This window comes from Lactuca virosa, chromosome 3 (assembly GCF_052849685.1).
Source record: "Lactuca virosa cultivar CGN04683 chromosome 3, Lactuca_virosa_CGN04683_v6, whole genome shotgun sequence".
Classification (NCBI taxonomy): Eukaryota; Viridiplantae; Streptophyta; class Magnoliopsida; order Asterales; family Asteraceae; genus Lactuca; species Lactuca virosa.
The window spans coordinates 171628464-171651368 of NC_136428.1; the positions used below are offsets into that span (position 1 = coordinate 171628464).

A 22905-nucleotide genomic window follows, 5' to 3' on the forward strand; every position below is an offset into this window, starting at 1 on the left:
CTATGTTGCAAATATGAATCTTAGGTATATCTTTGAAAGTAAAAGTAATAGATGGTTACATGTTTCTTGATGAAGTGCCAAAAGCTTATTAGTATAACCGGTGATATTTGACAAAAATATCCCTTTTGGGGCATTACACTTACGGCATATTAATGCATTGTGACAGATTAATCAACGCACTTTATAGTTTTGTCCCTTTACAGTTTTGACCTTGACAATTTGGAGCTAGACAGTTTTGTCCCTTGAGTTTGACAATGATATTATACCCTTGACATCAGAAATGAAAATTTAATTCTCACAGGTAATGAAAGTATATTGTTATAATACATAAAAAACCAATTAATCGGGTATAAAAGTAGAAAGACATCAAGCATGAAGGTAGAAAGAAATGAAAGTATATTTTTATTTCATTTAAAATACATCACAACATGTAAATGACAATAGTTCAATGTTATAATGGCTTAATATGTCACAGTAGATAAATGACAATTTATCTAAGTCATGGTTGATTAATTGTGGTCATATGCAAGTATCTGTGATAAAATACCAAGATACCCCTATCATAAGTCTTTATATATAGGTCTGTTGATTAAAGTTCTATATACAGGTCTGTATATTGTTCTGTTTGTATAAAGTGTTGTATACAATGTTATATATAGTTTTGCATATCGTGCTTACTTCCATCTTACAATGTCATATTACTTCCATCTTATTCACATCTAGTTTCACTATTAATCCCTTATGAGTTTAAATACCTTGGACTTTGATTATTTGATCAATATATATTGACTTCGGTTTATGTAGGTTTATATACCATTTATTGATTATAACTTGATATTGGTTTATATTTGGAGTTTAAATGTTTTATGATGTTAATACGTCCCATATCTTTAATGCATGCATTCATGCTTAGGAAGGGTTGAGACTTGTATGGTAACTATATGATGGATAAACCATGGTAATGACTTGTGGTGACTCATAGAGTAAAATAATGACTAGTGGGGATTTATGTAGTTATATGGTGATATGCGACACCTTGTGGTGATTTGTGGTGTTATGTTGTGATCTATGGTGAATTTTGGTGATTAGTATTAATTAGTCGTGAGATGAAGAGTTTGGAATTAAGGTGTTTCTGGTGAGGAATTGCACTTGAGGTGACTTGGTTTTGGGCACTTAGTTGCATTACATAGTTTTATTTACTTCTGATGTTTGTATAAGATTTGACATTAATGACAATGTACTTTGAGTTATGTTATGTTTTACCCCCAACTTTATTTTTGATGAATTTTGTTGTTTTGATAAGGTACGGGTTTGTATATTTATATATTACTTAAGTATTCATTCATATGATATCTATTTAATGTCTAACCCTAGGATTGTACTCATTAGGATCTCCACAGCTAACCCATTTTGTTGATATATTTTTGCAGGTTAGTGGATGTTTATTATAAGAATAGAAGATTAAGAAGCTTTGGACATTTAGAAGATATTATAACTATTGTAAGGACTTATTAAACCTTTTCTTTGATAACTATTTTTACACTCTCAGATGATGTATTTACCAAACCTTATTTTTGAAATTTATGTTTTAGGATCGTATCTAAACGTGTACTTTGAAAGTTATTTTGAAATGTTTTATTAAAGATTATTTAAGTAACTCATGCGATGAGTGTTTCAAAAGTAAACGTCAATATGTACATCCTAGTTCTCAACATACATTATTCTAAATGTCCGGTGTTAAACTCATCTACAGTCTTCAAATAAGTTGTCAAATTTGAACACATGTCAAAATAATATATAGTCTTAGGAAGACTAGTGAGACCACTATCGGGGTCAGCCCTCTTAAGCGCGTAGGATAAATTTAAAATATATTATTCATATTTAATAAACTAGACATGAATAAACATGAAAATTTTGGAGGGGCTAAAAGTAAAACATGAAACTCTAACCCCATTTTTGTGTAAAAGATTGTATAACACCAAAGTGTTAATATATTCATTTAAACCAAAATGATACAAGATATGAAAGGGAGTTGGATATAACTTTATATTATTTTTATGTAAAAATGCCACACATACAATAAATGTAATATTAGACATACAATTCTAAACATTAAATCAACTTTGATTATGTCGCACTATGAAAGTCCTTGAGGCTATGAGGAAGTGTAAAATAAAAATCTTCTTAAAAGCACCCATGACACAATTTCACTTCCCACATACTAAAGTTTTACTTGATACACATATAAATAAAATTATCGTGCACATTATCGAGAACCCAAATTACGATGAGTTGGTTTGCGTAGGTTTAACAATTTGATTGCAACTTTAAGATAACTAAATGCACAAAATTTAGATATGAATGGTTTTTTATTCATCAAATTTTTCCATTTCACATTTTTTTGATCAAGAAAATTACATATAGACTATTCTTATAATATCTACAACTCAAACATATCGAGATGCTAATTCTCATGGATAGACACACGAACGGAAAGCTGCACCAACACGTAAAAACATAATATACGTTAACCAAATCCAAAAAACCATACTTCACTGTCAAATGCGCATTACTCGTAATTTAAATCCTTGCCAAAAAAAAAAAAGAATACGCACATAAATAAAAATATTATAGGAAATGACTTACAAGGATCAGTAACAGCTATAGTGGCGAAACTCGGATCACATTCACCATTAACCCGAAAATTTAGGTCAATAGCATATGATGCATGATTTCGCACGGTATTCGGTTCATAACACGACCCTCCCCATGTAATGGGACGACAATCAATATACAAACATTTATCGTTCATAAACTGGATTAGTCGTTCTTCTGGCGCATGGGTTTGAGCCACACACCATTCTTTCCCCTGTACAATCACCCAAAAACAATGAAAACACCAATGTCATTATAAAAACTAGTTTTTAAAAAATATAATCTTGAAGGTACAAATAATTAATTCATAATATACTAGAGTTGTCACTTGTAGGTGTCTTACTTCCACATAAGTAGAACAAACAATGAGGAAACTAAAAAAACACAATGAAAGAGATTTTGGTGCCATGTAAATCTTTGAACTTCAAAACTTCAAATGATGGAATGTGTTATGTTTATGTGAATGTTTTGACTCATTCACTCACTTTCATCTTTTTATAAGACTTTCCAAATGAAACTTATTTAGCATTTAACTATTGTAAGTTTGTAACCGATTAAATGAACATTACTTCTTTTAATGGTAAATGAATAAATGTATTTAACTTCAAAACTTAAGATTTCATAGTAATAGCTTTTCAATAGTCTTCATTTAAATTCATTGTAAATTGGTTGTGGTAAACAGGCGATAGGTGATGCAAATGTTATTGATTTATTTATGAGTAATGGGTCTATATAAGTTCTTTATTACATTTAGTATGCCAAAAAAATAAATTATATATAACATTAACTTAAAAAAAAAAATTAACAGCATAAGGGTCTAAAATTTTCTATATCCAAACGCATACTATCATTTAAATCAATTTAGTAAAAGTCTATTTTATCATTATTATTATAAAAATCTAAATTATATATATATATATATATATATATATATATATATATATATATATATATATGATCGGGTGAGGACTTTAATTTTGGTGAAGTTTGGGATGACAAATCGTAACATTTTGTTTAAACAAACGAGTGGATGCGGTTTTTTCAAAAATTTGTATTTCTTAATTATAGCAGCGGTGACTTTTTTAAATTAACACAAGCTTTTTTGGGGTTTTCTTGTTAAGGGAAAATATTTCGAGGGCATAATGGTCAATATCGCCTATATAGTCGGCGTTAATCTTTATTTTCTGCAAATCCTTCATCTAATTGTTCATTCGATCTCGTGATCGTGTTTCAATATCCATATTTTAGCTTCATTGTTGTTCGATTTTAAGTACTAAAAGCAGGTATTCATGTGTTTTGAAATTCTACTTTTTTTATCTTTGTTTTTGTTAAATTTATGGTTAATCGAAGTAGTTAATGCTTCATTTTGTACTTATTGTTGTTGAAATTGTTTAATTAGTTGATATCGTTAGAGTTTTCACTCTTTTTTTGTTTTTCGAAACCTTAGTTTTTACTACAACATATGTTCGTATTTTTTTTTCTTTTTTTTGTTCAATTTCTACTTAATTGAAGTAGCTAAAGTTTCTTTTCATATTTATTGTTGTGGAAATTGTTTTATTGCTTTTTGAGGGGGAATCACCTCCTTTACATAGATGTCAACTAGCTTCTCAAATAAGGAGCTCTCATGAATCGCTATAAAATGGGCACTCTTGGTCAATCTATTATCTATCCATAATAACCTAAATCACATACACGTTCTGAGGAATCCTCAACAAATTGGTGTCAAATTCATAGTAATGGGATCAACTTCCACATCGGGATCTCTAAAGGCTAAATCTTTTCATCAGGCTTCTAATGCTTAACCTTGACTTCCTGACAAGTCAAACATTTCTCAACTACCATACCACATCCAGGTTCATGCAATTCCACCAATAATCCTCTCAAAAGTCTTTATACATCTTGTTTAGCTTTCGCACCCGGATGAATAGAAAACTTGGACTTTTGTACCTCATCCACTAATGTATGTTGGGTCCCACCCGTATACGGAACTAGGGATGGAAATCATGTCGGGTTTGGGTTTGCGAGTCAGAATGCATCAACACGTACACGGCCCATATAATTATTCGTGTCGCGGGTTGTCGAGTTAGAAACATCAACCCGGACACGACCCATCTAACCCCTCTAATTATATGGGTTTACAAGTTGTGGGTCAAATTTGAGTTCATGGTTTAGATTCGGGTTCACGGGTTGACGGGTTGGTGGGTTGACCCATGAACCCAAATATTATTTGTGTTATACTGAGGACTAGTTTGATTTAGCGTACGCATAAGCATAGGTTGATAGGCATAGTCGTATAACTTAAATCTAATATATTATGCGGTGAACTACCAAATAGTGAACCACCTCCGAGGGAGCCTGCTTAAAATGGTAATACCCTTAAAAAAATTAAAAATTAAAAAATTAAACAGGTTGGCGGGTTGACCTATGAACCCAAATACTAACCCGAGCAAGAACCTATACAAATATTGTCTCCATATCTTGAGAGCAAAAACGACCGTATGTTTCAAAAACCTTCATAGTAAGTACGGGGGGAAATAACTTATAAGGGTAAGTATGTTTCAAAAACGTTCAAAAAACACCATCCAAGTTTGTCTTGTTTAAAAAATGTCATCTAAATAATCGTTTTGTGCAAAAAGCACCAAAGAACTTTATGTTTTATTCAAATTGCATCCACTAGTAACCAACATCTATAGGTAAAAGAAAAGTTATTACGTGTAAAAAATAATCAAGGAAAAATAAAAGTGACATGGAATTCCTATGTGGATTAAGGGAAATAAATTAACTTAAGGGGGGAATGAAGTACATACGCAAAAAAGTTATCTAGGATTTGATCGACCCACCCTCTTCTGCTCAAATCTATATATGCCCATGTTTGTAGACTCTAATGTAATTTTGATCAAATTGCCCCTACAGACTCATATATATTTGTCTATGGTCAAGGGTATAAATGTCATGTGTTATATAGTTCTGAATGAAAATGTACTAGATGCATAATATACAGACTCCACGTGTTATATGATAAAACACACAAATCAGAACACAATTATAAGATGATAGATGAAACAAATATGATTGAATTATAAATCACCATTATTGAAAGAAGAAACAGAGCATTTCTCTGATACCATGTTAACTAGTTTGAGAAGAAATGAGAGAGAGAGAGAGAGAGAGAGAGAGAGAGAGAGCTTCTAAATTTCTCATTAAGCTACCTAAAAATAGATTACATCATTATATACAAGCTTATACTAATTTGTACATTCTAACATACTCACTATTCTACCAACTAACTATAACAAACTAATTGTAAAAGTAACAACAAACAAAATTATATAATTACTTAAATACTCCCAATAATGACTAATTGTGCATCTGTAACTAAATGTGATGTATTATGCATATGTGCATCTGTGACTAAATGTGCATATGTGTCATGTATGTTACAAATAAGAATTTTTGGTATATCTTTGAAAGTAAAAGTAATACATGGATACATGTTTCTTGATGAAGTGTCAAAAACTCATTTGTATAACTCATGGTATTTGACAAAAATACCCCTTTTGGGTCATTGCACTTATGGCATATTAATGCAATGTGACAGATTAAGCAATGCACTTTATAGTTTTGTCCCTTCACAATTTTGATCTTGACAATTTGGACTTAGACATTTTTGTCGCTTGAGTTTGATAGTGATATTATACCCTTGACATTAGACATGAAAATTTAATTCTCACGAGTAATGAAAGTATGTTGTTATAACACATAAAAACATGCAATCAGGCATGAAAGTAAAAAGAAATTAAAGTGTGTTGCTATTTCATTTAAAATACATCACAACGGGTAAATGACAATAGTGTAATGTTATATTGGCTTAATATATCACGGTAGGTAAATGACAATGGGAGGGGGATGGATATTAGAGCAGTAAATACTTTCATGGTGTTATCAACAAGAACCTTAAGAAAAACAGAATTAATGGTTTTATTATTAGGGATCATTGGGAGACTGACCCTATGTGTATAAAGAATGAAGCTTGGAATTCTTTTCTTCTAAATTTGATGAGATTGAATTGGTGAGGCCGAAAATTATAAATGACAATTTTAAAAAGATTTCAATTGAAGATAGGGATATGTTGGAAGCTTCATTTTCATTGGATGAAGTCGAGAATGCAATCTGGAGTTGTGGCAGCGACAAATCCCCGGTACCGGATGGTTTCACCTTCAAGTTTTTGAAGGAATTTTGGGATGTTCTAAAAGATGATATTTTCAAGTTTTTGAAAGAATTTGAAGACATGGGAGAGTTAAGTATTGGTTGCAATGCCTCTTTTATCTCTTTAATTTTGAAGAAGCCCGGTCCTTTATTTTTAAATGATTATAGGCCGATTAATCTTATCGGATGCATGTATAAAATTCTTTCAAAACTTCTTTCTTGGGGACTTAAGAAATTTTTTGGAAAGATTATTAGCTTGGAGCAATCGGCGTATGTGGAGAGTAGAAGTATATTTGATGGTCTGCTTATTATTAATGATATTTTTTCTTGGGAGAAGAAGATTAAGAAACAAGTGCTTATCTTCAAAGTGGATTTCGATAAGGCGTTCAACTCTCTTAATTGGAGTTTTTTTTACTCGATTATTGACCAAATGAACTTTGGGGTCAAATGGAGAAATTGGATGAAAGGATGTCTCTCTTTTGGGAAAGCTTCCATTTTGGTAAACGGTTCTCCTACGAATGAATTTATTATTAGGAGAGGTGTGAGACAAGGAGATCATCTATCTCCTTTTCTTTTTATAATTGCCATGGAGGGTCTTAGCATCTCAATAAAGGAAGCTTGTGATCGGTTCATTTTTAAAGCTATTTCTTTACCTCATAATGGTCATACTTTATCTCACCTTATGTATGCGGGCAATGTTATGTTTGTGGGAGAATGGTCCAAAGTTAATTTTATCAATTTGAATAGAATTCTACGATGTTTTAATATGGCTTCGGGATTGAAAGTGAATCTTCAAAAAAGTATAGTTTTTGGTATTGGAGTGGACGATCTTGATGTTACTCGTTTTGCGAATATTCTTCATTGTGAGTCGGCTTCTTTTCCTTTTACTTACCTTAGGCTTCCTATTGGCGCCAACATGAAACTTGATAAGAATTGGAATATCATTGCGGATAGATTCAAATCAAATCTATCTTCATGGAAGGCTAGAAATCTTTCTTTTGGAGGAAGACTCACTCTTATTAAGTCCATTTTGGGGAGTCTTCCTCTCTTCTATTTTTCTCTTTTCAAAGCTCCATCAAAGGTGATTGAGTTATTAGAGAGATTAAGAAGGTGGTTTCTTTGGGGCGGGCACGATAACATACAAAGATACATTGGGTCGCTTGGGAGAAGGTTACGCAACCTAAAAAGTTAGGTGGTCTTGGTGTTGGTGATCTATGTTCTATGAATGTTGCGCTTCTTACCAAATGGTGGCGGAGGTTAAAAACTGAAAGTAACTCTCTTTGGACATCTTGCATCAAAGCCTTAAATAATACCTCTTGTATTGATGGGAAAACGTTTGCTAAGAAGGGTATTCCTGGTACTTGGCGAAATATTTTTCAAATCGCTTGGGAGCTTAAGGATTGTGATATCTCCCTTGAGGAGCTTTTTGTAGAATTTTGGGGATTGGTGATCAAAGTCATTTTTGGAAGGATAAATGGTGAGGTGATTTGACTTTAAAATATACTTTTTCGGGCTTATATAAGATTGAAGCTAATAAGAATTTCATGGTATCAGAGAGGTTTATGATTGATGAGAGGGTTGTGCTTATTGGTGATTGGAAAAGGCAACCAAGAAGGGGCATTGAAATCGAGGAGCTGATGAGAGTGAGAGATGTTGTTGCCGGTTCCTGCTTCTCTAATCGTCCGGACAAGTGGTTGTGGAAAGGTGATTCGACAGGAATTTTTTTTGTCTAGTCGTTTAGGAACCTAATGGAACAGAAGTTGTATGATGGCGGTAGTTTGCAGAGCTTCTTTTGGGTAAATTGGATTCCTATCAAAATTAACTGTTTCGTTTGGAGGGTGTTTTTGAACAGGATTATGGTGGCTTGTAATTTGGTCGATAAAGGGATTGTGCTTAACTCCAATGTTTGTGCGATGTGTGGAAATGATGAGGAGTACGTCGACCATGTGTTTTTATCATGTTCTTTTTCTTCTTTGATTTGGAATTGGTTTTCTTCTTGGTGTGGTGTGATCCCGTTAATTCCGAGTTGCATGGAAGATTTCTTGTTGTGCTTAAAAGCCTCGTTTATTGGTAAAAAGCAGAAGAAACTCTTTTTCGCCTTATTATATACGGTTTTGTGGTTCATTTGGAAGGCGAGAAACTCATTGGTGTTCAACAACAGGAGATGTTCCCATTTTAGAACGGCGGATGATATTCAATTAGTTGCTTTCAACCGGATCAAACATAGGTCTTTGTCTAAGTCTATTTGTTGGTTTGATTGGTGTATGTCTCCTTTTAATGATTGTACTTTGTAATCTTTTGCTAGCATCTTGCTAGTTCTTTAATGTATTTGTCGTTCCAAAAAAAATGTAAATGACAATTGATCCAAGTCATGATTGATTTATTATGGTCATATGAAACTATTTGTGATAAAATATAAACAAAAGACCAAGATACCCCTGTCACAAGTCTATATATATATATATATATATATATATATATATATATATATATATATATATATATATATATATATATAGAGAGAGAGAGAGAGAGAGAGAGAGAGAGAGAGAGAGAGAGAGAGAGAGAGAGAGAGAGGTATGTTGATTAAAGTGCTGTATACAGTTCTATTATATAAAGTGTTGTATACAATTTTGTATATAGGTCTATATACCGTGGTTACTTCCATTTTATTCAGATCTAGCTTCACTATCAATCCCTTGTATTTTAATGGTGTCTTAAAAGTATTTTAATGGTATTTCATTGGCATCCTAATTTCACAACCATACATCTACTAGTAGCGTAAAGTTAAGTTGGTCATTTTTTACATAAGTGAATTTTGACTTTGTTTGTTGTAATAGGCAATGGTACTTCATTGTTTGTAGTTTAATGCATCTGATGTATTAACGTCATTGGAGGGGTATTATTGTCAAGCTTTACTTCTAAAAGGTAAATTGATCATTTTTTTTCATTGGTTTTGTTTGTAGTTTAATGCATCTGTTGTATTAACGTCATTCCAGGGATATTATTTTCAAGCTTTACTTCTCAAGAGTAAAGTGGTCATTTTTCGCCTTAGTTTTGTTTGTAGTTTAATGCATTTGTTGTATTAATGTCAGGGGTATTATTCCATTGATCACGAAGATCATGATGTGAAAATTTGGCTTCGGCCGAATTATCTGACCTTTCATTTAATTTGTTGTTTTTTTAAACATACGGTCATATTTATATTTCAAAACAGTATATATAACACAATACAATATTAAAACAAATATGATATAATTATTGTAGTTATAAACTTATAACAATACAAAAATGTTGAAAATTTACACGTCACCTCAACCAAAGCACTGGTCACCGGGAACGGGAACCGGACCAGGGAGCGAACCCTGCTGATAAAACTGAACTCCAAACACCACCAAAATCGCCACCAATGCCAAGTACGACAACCCTTCAACACCACCCAACAACCCAAAAGGTCCATTAGGTAGACCCGACCCGGTTTTCGATTTGGTATACAAAGACCACCCCACAATCCCCACCACCACCAAGTAGCTAACGCCTTCCAATGCGCCAAGGGATCCGCCGGGACCAGGCGGCAGGCCGCAGCCGGTGGTCTTCAGGGTGTAAAGAGACCACCCGATTACTGGGTTCGCGATTAACCCACCGGCTATTGCCAGTTTCTCTGTAATCCCGTTGGTGGAAACTTCTTCGCCGGTTTGCTTAGCCATGGATCGGAGATTGAGACGGCGGCGAGAGGTGGATGACGATCGGTTGTACAGAAAGCATTGCGAAATGTAAGGTTTTGGAGGGATTGAGATGGAAGTCGGAGATGGGAGCAACATTTTTGAGAGCTCCATTCTTGGCGGAAGAGATAATAGGGATAATGTGATGAACGGTGTGTGATTTCATTTAGAAAATATGTTTTTTTGTGCTATATATATTTAATTTAATAAAAGAATCAATTATTATTAACTCAAATTTTGTTTCTTACCAATTCAATTAAGAGTGATAATTTATTATTAACTCGAATTTTATTTTGTTTAGTATATCACACCAAGTATATTTTTTGTGTTTTTTTTAGGTTGGCACGAACCAAATATATTTTACAAGCTAGTCTTTTAATAAATTGGCAAATGTCATATTAATCCATCGAACTTATCGTGTTTGTTCTAAAAGGTCACCCAAATTCTTTTTTGTACATTAAGGAATGAACTCTCGTTTTCCTGTTTTAAAACATCCTTATGTGACCTAATACCGGATAAGCGTGTAAAATCTATGCCTCGACCATTGTTTGACCATAACCTACGCCTCCATTGAAATATCCTAAATGTACTTCATGAACAACAAATTTGTGGTTAACCAGATTGTTAGATTTCACAAGAACGTAAATGGTGATGTTACATACAAGCAAATTAGGGGAGATTTTATCTTTTTCCATTACCGAGAAAACCTGCAACGTTTTTCTCCAATGGCCAGCCCAAGAACCCTTTTTTACCTCGGATCCAGGCCAGAAATATGTAGCCGCTTTGAGCCCTTGGTTCGCGACTGTGTCCCATATGGGTTCGCCTAGCCACCATTTCATGGCTGGCAATTGTGAAAGTATCACCTGCGATTGGATCAGTAAATTTGTTGTTTATGATTCCGTGATAAGCAGGGTATAATCCGGTGGCGATTGAGTAGTGATTTGGGAAAGTTAACGTTGGGTAAACTGGAATCAATCCATTTCAGCTTCGGTTCCGTTTTTGACTTAGTCGTTGGATGTTGGGTGTTGGGGTTTTACATTAGTACCTAAATCGGAACTGATCTGAGGAAATGAGGATGACGACTGAGTGAGTGAATTTACTGAGTGGACGGGCGATTTGGAGAGCGGTGGTGTTGTAGTGGTGGTTGGTGGATGTAATCGAGGAAAATAAAAGGAAGGCGAAAACGAAGGCGGCGGAGAGAGCGACGTGGGTGGTGAGGAGGAGGGAGAAGAGGAGGACAGTGGTGGTGGAGTGTTTTGTTGGGATGGTGGTGATATCTGTGTCGAATGATAGAAGTGAAGCAGATTGATTTGGTGTGTTTTCTTCTCCGGTCGGCACTGGTGAGGGTTTGATAGCATCTAAGCCCATTACAGAGAGAAAATTCCACACATATAAGAACAATTAAGGAAAATTCTTGATGGGGTTTTGAAATTGTGGGATTCTGTCACATATTTCTATTTTAAAGGGTATTGGTTCTGATTGATTGAAATATTTGGCTACAATGAGTTTAAAACCTGTTATAGTGGGTTAAGTGACTTTTTTAACAGGTTAAAGCAGAGTTCATTCTTTTAATATACAAAAAAAAGTTGGGTAACCTTTTAAAACAAATACGATAAGTTCGATGGGCTAATATGACATTTGCCCTTAAAAAAACTATTCATATTAGTGTTTAAGTAAATTTATTGAGTTTTTTTAAGTCTCTGAAATTTACATTTATTAATTATAAAAAGAGAAAATGACTAATTAGGTTGATTTTTCCAACCATTTTCCAGAAAAAAAATTTCAAAAATAACCCATAGCCATAGAGCACCTGCTAAAATCTAAGATTTTTGCAAGTGACGATATGTGAAAATCTTGTTTTTTACCTAATGTTTAATCTTCATAATTCTTTCATACAAACTTTGTTTTAGTTGAACTTATTTTTATTGTGTTCTTTGTAGCAAGTGCTATCAATGGACACATCAAATTCCAAATTTGGAGATTATAAAGTCATACTTTTTTTTAATTCAAATTAGGTTATTCGGTGAAAAAATAAAAAGTGATTCAACTTTTTACCTTCATCTTTCGCATATGAAACTCATTTGACATAACACACTCGGTATATGAATATCGAGAAGTCGTACTTTGTAAGCTCCAAAGTAGGATAGTTGCTATTTTTGAATTTTTTTTCCAAATATCACCTTTTTACATACGGATAGCAAGATATCGTACTTTTTCTATGTATTGTTATTAGAATAAGGGTGTAACAAGTAGCCTTGACATAAAAGCGAAAATTAAGCTTTATTTCATCATAATTATTAGGTGTGAGATCACCAAAAAAGCCCCCTACGCATAAACAATTAGCATTATTGTCATTCAACGTTTAAACATAGTTGTATATCCTTAAATAACGATAAATATTATATAAAAATGTATTTACCCCTATTGAATCGATTATTTGTATTAATTAGCCTAAATGACTTTTTTTGAGCTGATAACTTTTTTTAATTTTATTATTTGTAACAAGGTTATACATAGACATATTACACTCCCAATTGAGATGACGGTAAGTCATACTTTTTTAGCTAGGCTATTCGGTGAAAAAAAAATGAAAATTTTTTTTTCATAACTTTTACATACGAACTTCATTTGATATAAAAATAAATTTGTCTTTTTGTCACAATAGGTATACATGGACATATCACACTTGTTATTTGGATATCGGGAAGTCATACTAGTTGAAAGAAAGATGATCAAAAACGAAATTTAATCAAATTTATTATAGGAAAAGAATATGGCATTTTGGTGAAAGTGTCTGATTCAAACACAAATTGGGTAAACGCTCTCGCTTTGTGACCCTCTACCTAGGGTTGTAAACGAACCGAACGAACATGAACGGGGGCTTGTTTATGTTCGTTCGTTTAAGTTAACTGAACAAATAAACGAACAAGAAATGATAAACGAACGAGTTTTTTTGTTCATGTTCGTTTGTTTAACAAATTATATTGTTATCGTGCGCATTATCGAGAACCCAAATTACGATGAGTTGGTTTGCGTTGGTTTAACAATTTGATTGCAACTTTAAGATAACTAAATGCACAAAATTTAGATATAAATGGTTTTTTATTCATCAAATTTTTCCATTTCACATTTTTTTATCAATAAAATTACAAATAGATTATTCTTATAATCTCTACAATTGAAACATATCGAGATGCCAATTCTCATGGATAGACACACGAACGGAAAGCTGCACCAACACGTAAAAACATAATATGTGTTAACCAAATCCAAAAACCATACTTCACTGTCAAATGTGCATTACTCATAATTTAAATCATTTCCAAAAAAAGAATATGTACATAAATAAAAATATTATAGGAAATGACTTACAAGGATCGGTAACAGCTATAGTGGCGAAACTCGGATCACATTCACCATTAACCCTAAAATTAAGGTCAATAGCATATGATGCATGATTTCGCACAGTATTCGGTTCATAACACGACCCTCCCCATGTAATGGGACGACAATCAATATACAAACATTTATTGTTCATAAACTGGATTAGTCGTTCTTCAGACGCATGGGTTTGAGCCACATACCATTCTTTCCCCTGTACAATCACCCAAAAACAATGAAAACAGCAGTTACATTATAAATAATAGTTTTTTAAAAAAAAAAAATCTTGAATGTACAAATAATTAATTCATAATATACTAGATTTGTGACTTGTAGGCATCTTACTTCTACATAAAAAGAACAAACAATGAGGAAACTAAAAACACACAATGAAAGAGATCTTGGTTCCATATAAAGTTTTGAACTTCAAAAACTCAAATAATGGAATGTGTTATTTTTGTGTGAATGTTTTGACTTATTCATTCACTTTCATCTTTTTATAAGACTTTTAAAGTGAAACTTATTTAGCATTTAACTATTGTAAGTTTTGTAACCGATTAAATGAACATTTCATTTTTTATGGTAAATGAATAAATGTATTTAACTTCAAAACTTAAGATTTTATAGCAATAGCTTTTCAATAGTCTTCATTTAAATTCATCTTGAATTCATTGTGCCAAACCCGTGATGCAAATGTTATTGATTTATTTATGAGTAATGGGTCTATATAATTTCTTTATACATTTAGTATGTCAAAAAATTAAATTATATTTAACATTAACTTAAAATACAAATAAGTAACAGCTTAACGGGTCTAAAATTTTCTACATTAAAATGCATATTATCATATAAATCAATGTATTAAAAGTCTTTTTTATCGTTATTTTTATAAAAATATAACTTTCTTAATCATATTTGATATATATATATATATATATATATATATATATATATATATATATATATATATATATATATATATATTGGATTTGAGACTTCATAACCATGGAATTGTTTCTAGTAACAAGTTACAATGAAACATTCTGTAATATCGAAGGCTCGGTCTCTATGACTTTGGAAACTCAATATCATGGAAGGACGATGCATGTAAAGATGAAATTTCACTACATCTTATATAATGATAAGAATTTGGAATCGTGAATTGAGCATCATTGGACTAATTTCCAGTCGATATGTTCACAAAAGAAGGACCATCGAGAGGAATAGTATGCATGTTCATAACATGGCATGACTGATGTTATTTAGTTCAAGTGGTTAGTTGATTACTCGAAACATTATACAATGAATAAATTCATAATTTTTATGGTGATTAAATAATAAGGATTTATTTATATTCAATGGGTATGATACCGTAGTTAATTAATTTATTATTGTGTTTCACTTTGAATGTTTCACTTCCTGAATAATTTTATTATTCAAAGTTCAACAGTCGTTCATACTTTTGGAAGTAAGTAGTGACTCGAGAGTGTCATTAATCGATTGTATATTGTCCATAGAGATTGGAAATTACATGAGATTGCTACAATATTCATGAGTACTTAGAAAATGGAGATTTTGAGTATTGGATAAACCCACGCGTACAGATTACTTCATGAATTTTATCACGAGTAATTGTAAGATGATAATATCTTATATTCTTCAAGCGGAGATACATAAGTTGTAATTTGCAAGTCGGACGTGCATTGGTGTTGCGTAAACGTATCAATAACATGATGTTATAAAACGTAGTATCATGTATGATTTGATAAGTAAAGGTTACGGTTATGTAGTCAAAATTTAGTCGTTCCTTTTGCCTTATCAGGAAAAGCAATATCTTTGGGATTAAATCTATTATTTAATCAATTCAGATTTGGCTTTTCCTGCAAATTACCTAAACTATAAATAGGACCCGTTGAGAGCCAAATTTCGTGCATACTCTTTCCAAGAAGCATATGAACGAAAATTATACATCTCTCCACTCTTGTTTTCTAGTTTTAGGGTTTAGGTGTGAGTCATTAGAGACATCATTTTTTTGGTGCTAAGCTTTCCAAGACCAACAACTACAAGGGATTGAAGTGATTTGTTTACTACAATACATCCAAGGTATGTAACCCTAATTCGGTGATTTAGATTATATTAGGGTTCATCTAGTTTTGTTGTTCATAGTATGTTGCCTTCAACGTGGTATGACATAGATCCTTATAGGTTGTATGGTCCCTCTTAATTTTTTTGTGCTTTTCCGCATTGTACATGTAGTTATAACCTATAAAACCCATTAGAAACATCAACTCGGACACGACCCGTCTAACCCGTTTAATTATATGGGTCCGCGGGTATGTGGGTTAATGTGATGAACGGTGTGTGATTTCATTTAGAAAATAGGTTTTTTGTGCTATATATATTTAATTTAATAAAAGAATTCAATTATTATTAACTCGGTTTTTGTTTCTTACAAATTCAATCAACAATGATAACTTATTATTAAGTCGAAATTTATTTTGTTTAGTTTGTCACACCACGTATTTTTTTTTTTTGTGTTTTTTTTAAGTTGTCACAAACCAAAAATATTTTATAAGCTAGTCTTTTCAAAAAACAATTCATATTAGTGTTTCAGCAAATTTATTGAGTTTTTTTAGTTCTCCAAAATATACATTTATTAATTATAAAAAGAGAAAGTGACTAATTAGTTAACTTTTCAACCATTTTCCAAAAAAAATCAAAAAATGACCAAGATAGTCATAGAGCACCTACTAAAATCTAAGATTTTTGCTAGTGATGATCTGTGAAAATTGTGTTTTTTGCCTAATGTTTAGCCTCCATAATTCTTTTATACGAACTTCGTTTTAGCTGAATTTTTTTATTGTGTTCTTTATAACAAGGGCTATCAATGGACATATCAAATTCCAAATTTGGAGGTTGTAAAGTCATACTTTTTTAAATTCAAATTAGGTTATTCGGTGAAAAAATGAAAAGTGATCCAACTTTTAACCTTCATAACTTTTGCATATGAAACTCATTTGACATAAACTTTTTACATTGTCTTCTTTGTTTTAAGGACTCAGTATATGAATATCGGGAAGTAGTACTTTGTAAACTCCAGAATAGGATAGTTGGTGTTTATGAAATTTTTCCAAATATCACTGTTTTACATATGGATAATAGGATATCGTATTTTTTCTATGTACTCTAATAAGGGTGTAACAAGTAGCCTTAACATAAAAGTGGAAATTAAGCTTAATTACATCATAATTATTAGGTGTGAGATCACCAAAAAGCCCTCTACGCATAAACAATTAGCATTGTTGCCATTCAACGTTTAAACGTAGTTGTATATCCTTAAATAAAGCTAAATATTTTATAAAAATGTATTTACCTCTATTGAATCGATTTTTGTATTAATTTTGAGCTGAAATGTTTTTTTTTTATTGAGCTGATAATTTTTTTAAAAATTATTATTTGTAACAAGGTTATGCATAGACATATTACACTCTCAATTGATGTCTATAAGTCATACTTTTTTAGTCAGGCTATTTGGTGAAAAAAATGAAGAATTTTTTCTTATAACTTTTGCATATGAACTCCATTTTGATTAAAAAAATTGTCTTTTTGTCACAATAGGTATCCATAGACATATGACACTCGTTATTTGGATATCGGAAAGTCGTACTAGTTGAAAGAAAGATGATTGTAAACGTAAATTAATCAAACTTATTATAGGAAAAGAATATGGCATTTTGGTGAAAGTGTCTAATTCAAATACAAATTGGGTAAACCCTCTGGCTTTGTGACCCTCTACGGCTCTACCCAAATGTCCCTTCATACTCTATGCACATTTCTTACTTTATTTTCTACTATGTTTTCATGATTTTTCTTTGGATGGAGTAAATTTGGTGCAGGATCTTCTAGTGTGGCATGTTTCGTTACATCGAGCATATTGTTTGATGATTGGACTCTCCCCTTGCAATGGAATATGTCAGTGACGTTGGATATTTCAAGTTAAAGTTTGTCCATTATTGTTGGTCTAACAATCATCACAAACCATCTAGGTTCTCCTAATCAAAATGGGTGACCCGAAAAATATCCAAAATTATCCAAAAAAAACTGCAGGCCTCCTAGATTTTTGTAGGTAGCAAAAATCTCAAAAAAATAAATAATAAAATAAAATGCAGGCCACCTAGATTTGAGCAGATGTTGACCTGCAAAAATTGTGGTTATGTGGGTGATTTTGCTAATATTTGGCTATTTTTTGGAATTGCTTGGTGAGATTAACCTAATGTATCATCTTCTCTTATAAAAACAAAATTGTTTTACAAATATCAGAACACACCACCGGTTTGGAGTTGAAATTTTTTCATCTTGAAGTCAAAATCTGAACAATCCATGGTCGACTTAATTACATGTGGGGTAGGAAGAGACTGAGTGGAAGTTGTGCGTCATCGTAATCAATAAGAGCCTCTAAAGAAAGTTTTAAGAACTTGCATCACACAACTGAAGTTTATGTTCGACAATTCCATTCATCGGAGCACCACTGAACTTTGGATAAATGTATACACACATTCATTGGAGAATCTACAAGTCCAATCGTTCATGGATTGTGTGCAAGTCGTTTGGAAATAACTATAGTCAACATAAACTATGAATTTTTTAAAGTTAGAACCAAAATATGAATTTTACTAAGGCATAAGGACTAATTCTGTAAATTTATTTACAAACGAAAAGGAACAAGAAAAGGAAATAAAAAGTAACACTACAAGAGAGGTACAATAAAATAAAATAAAAGTGAAATAAACAAAGGGATCTACTTGTTGGTACAATAAAGAAAGCCAAATCGAATCAACTACTACGTGTACAACCTGAGCACCACAAAAGTAAAATCCAAGCCAAGCCAAGCCAAGTGGCGCTACATTCATTTTGAGCCAGCCAATCAGCCGCCGTTGAGCCGCAGCATTTGCGAATTTTATCCGAAAACCACTCTCCATTTCATCTCAAAGACTCGAGAGAAAGAGTCCATTTGCAAGTTGACGCATGCATATATACCCGCCCCATTCTCCCAATTTGGAACCCTTTTTTTTTTTTTTTAATGTTCCAACTTTCTTTCAAGTACCACATGACTTGATCACATGTCATGGACCTCAAACTCCAACTCAAACCCAAACCCAAACCCAAACCCTCTTTCCCTTCTTCCTTATTTTAATTATATTTCTGTTTGTTCGAGTGCCTCTTTCTATACGAAATTCCCTCCATTTTCAAATATTTATTTAGGCTTCACTCAACTCAACTGTCATTCAAAATAAGATTGTTTGTTGCCGTTTCCCTCTTATCATCATCAACTACCTTTTGAATTCTCATTTCAACAACGGATACTACACTATTACTTTACTATATATATAACTTTTTAAATCAAACGTCTTTTCCCATCATCATCATCATCACCCAATCCAAACCACTTTACTTTACATGCTTCTTCTTCAAAATCCTTTCTACTCTCTTTTTTCATTAAAAAACAAAGGGTTTTTCTACTTGTTGTACTAGTAGTAAATTCTCAAAACACATTAGTTTACACTTTTTCAAGAAAAAAACCCCTCATTACCACTCTCCCTCTCCCCACACCATTCTTCAACATCAATCATTCATTCATCTTTTATCTTTATCTTTCTTCACCTAATAGCTAGTTTTGCTTTGATGATTTTGGATGAACAAGACCATCATCATCATCATCATCATCACCACCACCATCATCATCATCCCCATCTCTTTTTCGTTTACTTGATGAAGATGGAGGCTGCATCCCAACATCATCATCATCATCATCATCACCATCTTCATCATCTTCTTCCTCTTCCTCTTCCTCTTCCTCTTCCTCTTCAACTTCGGGATCATCTTCTTCATCTCCTCCAATTACTCCATCTTCTGCCACCTGTGCAACTGGTTGTACCAGATACCCTGTACCTACATCCTCATCTTCTTCCTCTTCCTCTTCCTGTGTCACCATTCAAACAAAAATCACATCACAAACTTACACAAAAATCCCATATATCATTTTGCCCCCAAAAAAAAAATCTTGTTTTCCAATATATGTGAGATTTGAACATAACCCACCTTGCAAAATAACAGTTTACATACAATGTATCATAAAAACTGAAGCTTGTTATTATCAAGTTCCTAAAATTCATTATGGAAAATCAAAAACAAGAAATAACAGATTTTGGCATGATAATCCAATTAGAGCAGAAAAAGGATCTAAGCTTTCTAATAATATCCAATATCAGAGACAATAAAAACCCATTTCACCCTAATCATTATCAGACAGATTCATCAACAAAATATAACAGAAAGTTTATATATTTTATCTTGTTATTTTACCTTCTACCCACACAATGGAAACCCCAAATAAAAAACACCCAAAAGAAAGAAAGTTTTAGAAACCTTTTAATGTTATACAAAACCCACCTACTTAAAACTGTAAAGATGCACCAAAACCACATTTAAGACAGTAAATTGAAATTTAAAAATTGCTTCTAAATAACAATCACCAAAAACTATGGGCTTATGGTATGAATACTAATAAATATTATCAACAAATCATATCAGATGAGATAAAATGAGATGAGATGCAGCAATCATAAAAGCAGATCATGGTGAAAAAATATTAAAGCAAGGAAAAGAGATACTACCTCATCCTCAGCCTCTTCATCGTCTTCAAAAACACCAATTTCCTCTTCTCCAGTTTCTCCATCATCATCTTCGTCTACATCTTCCTCTCCTTGTTCATGCCCATCAATCTCACCTTCTGTGCTAGTTAACCACCCTGTACTCCCTGGCTCAGTGACATCTTCATTATCAACCTCCTCATCGTCATCCTCTTCATCGTCATCTTCAACCCCATCTTCTTCATCATCGCTATCTTCAATCTCATGAACTTCAACCACATCGTCCTCTTCCTCGCCTTCACCATCGCCCTCACCCTCTTCATCGATCTCATCTGAATCATTATCATCGTCGCCATCATCATCGTCGTCTTCAACATCAACAGATTCGGCATGAAAACCATTTGCCTGACCAGCCAACGAATTTGACGCGTTCCCATTAGACCCTCTCACAATCTCAGCCTCTTCCTCATCTGCATCGCTTTCATCGTCTTCATCCACATCAACTACACCATCTTGCCCGATGTTATGTCCATTAGCCAACCTATTCGGACCCTTTTCCTCACCATCGATCTCCCCGCTTCCAGGATCGTCCTCCTCCTCCTCTTCGTCGTCATCTTCATCCTCGTCGTCGTCATCCTCGTCGTCTGATTCAGGCCGCTCGTTCTCATCAACGTCCATCTTATCTAAATACTTCAACGATTTAATCAACCCAAACACTCTAGATCGGTAATCTTTAACCCTTGTAACCGGACACTCATACAGATCAAGAGAAACAAGCCTTAGCTCAGCCAAAGGCCTCAAATCGTCTATCTCTTGAATCCGATTATTCGACAAATCGAGGTCCCGTAACGAATCCAAACCAGCGTGAACCAAAAATTCCAAACCGCCGGCGATCCGGTTGTCTGATAAAATCAACTTCTGGAGGTTTTGTAAGCGCGGGAACTGTTCAAGTGATGAAACACCGATGTTTGCAATTGATAGATGTTGTAGATGAGGAAACTTCTGGAATAGAGACGGATGTGGTAGACGACCGTGCACGCACTTCACCGCTCCGTCGAGCGTTAACGTCCGGACCGATGCCACATCTGTTTGGCCGTCTAACGCTGTCTCCACCGCCCTCTCCCAGATCTCGTCCATCAGCGGCTCAAATTTAAGTTTTTTACCAACACGAATGAAAACCTAACAGAATCGATATCATAAATTACAACCCTAACTGATTAGATGACAAGTGTCTAACCCTAATTTCTGCAGAAATCAACACCAAAACTGCTTAAACCCTAATTTTTCCGGTGTATATTCTCCCTAAAACTTTCAGATTGTACCTCTGAAAATCTGATAATGGAGCCCCGAGTGATCACACAATCATATTGCTTGGGTTAAACAAACCTAACCCTAGAGTTTAGATATTTTGTCTGGTTGTGGATTGGAATGGAATTGTCATCGTCGGATCGTGAAGGCAAGGATCGCTGACGTGTGAAATATCAACGGTGGAGATGAGCGCATGGTGTGTTTGTTGGCTCTCACGAAAACTAGAGGCCTTAGGAATATGCCTCTAATATTCTAAATATTTACAATTCTGTCACTTTGGTCATTGTTTCAGCATACGACTAGTCGACTATACGAGTAATTCCTAAATTACTATAAATACTGAATTGTTTTTGTACAAATCTAATTAGATTTTGTATGTTTTATCGATTCAAAATATGTATAGTTTTGATAATATATGCTGGTAATCGACATAAAATAAAATTTAATCAAGCATGGTTTTATAGAATATCTTAACTCTTGTAGCAACAACATCAACAGCAAACTTCCGAAATCCATTATAATTGGACAGCAATCATTCCTACACTGGGGGTAAAGGTTTGTGTCATGTAGATGGTATTCGGATGTGCAAAAGGAGAACTTGTAAAAAATAAAATAAGAGCAAATTAAGTCGAGCAGTAAGACGTGATAATGGATAAATCGTAATACAAGTGAAGGAATATGATAACCTTCAAAATAGACGAATAAGGGGATAGTAAGGCCCTGTTTGTTTACCTCTTAATTGAAAAATTAAGAGGTAACATCTTAAAAATTCAGATATGGCTTGTTTGTTTACCTCTTATTAATTACATCTGAATTGTTTTTTTTGTACTCATTTACCCAACTAACTTGTTTCACCCGTTCACAAATAACCAACTTTACCGGTTATTGTAGGTTTTGGGTGATGTGGCATCTACGTGGCTTGTACGCTGCAATACTCATCACATACGTGGCATTGAGAAGTGTTTACATTATAAGAAGGGTGA

The 22905-nt window shown here is 33.3% G+C and overlaps 2 protein-coding genes and 2 long non-coding RNA genes across 4 annotated transcripts; all 4 read right to left on the reverse strand.

Annotated features, from left to right (window-relative positions):
• Positions 1–2422: 2422 nt before the first annotated feature.
• On the reverse strand, positions 2423–3114 carry LOC145162732 (uncharacterized). Its single transcript, XR_013739284.1, has 3 exons — positions 2999–3114; positions 2647–2869; positions 2423–2497 (listed from the first exon to the last, which is right to left on the reverse strand). It is a non-coding gene; the product is annotated as an uncharacterized LOC145162732 (long non-coding RNA).
• A 6983-nt stretch (positions 3115–10097) lies between these two features.
• On the reverse strand, positions 10098–10760 carry LOC145166817 (anti-muellerian hormone type-2 receptor). Its single transcript, XM_079085854.1, has one exon. It carries the CDS (start codon positions 10695–10697, stop codon positions 10176–10178), a length of 522 nt encoding a protein of 173 aa, XP_078941980.1. The 5' UTR covers positions 10698–10760; the 3' UTR covers positions 10098–10175.
• A 2942-nt stretch (positions 10761–13702) lies between these two features.
• On the reverse strand, positions 13703–14419 carry LOC145162733 (uncharacterized). The gene is made up of 3 exons (XR_013739285.1): positions 14310–14419; positions 13956–14178; positions 13703–13812 (listed from the first exon to the last, which is right to left on the reverse strand). It is a non-coding gene; the product is annotated as an uncharacterized LOC145162733 (long non-coding RNA).
• Positions 14420–18647: 4228 nt separating this feature from the next.
• LOC145166818 (Leucine-rich repeat (LRR) family protein) lies at positions 18648–21981 on the reverse strand. The gene is made up of 2 exons (XM_079085855.1): positions 20639–21981; positions 18648–19944 (listed from the first exon to the last, which is right to left on the reverse strand). The coding sequence occupies exons 1-2, from the start codon at positions 21749–21751 to the stop codon at positions 19633–19635; spliced, it is 1425 nt and encodes a 474-aa protein (XP_078941981.1). The 5' UTR covers positions 21752–21981; the 3' UTR covers positions 18648–19632.
• Positions 21982–22905: the final 924 nt, after the last annotated feature.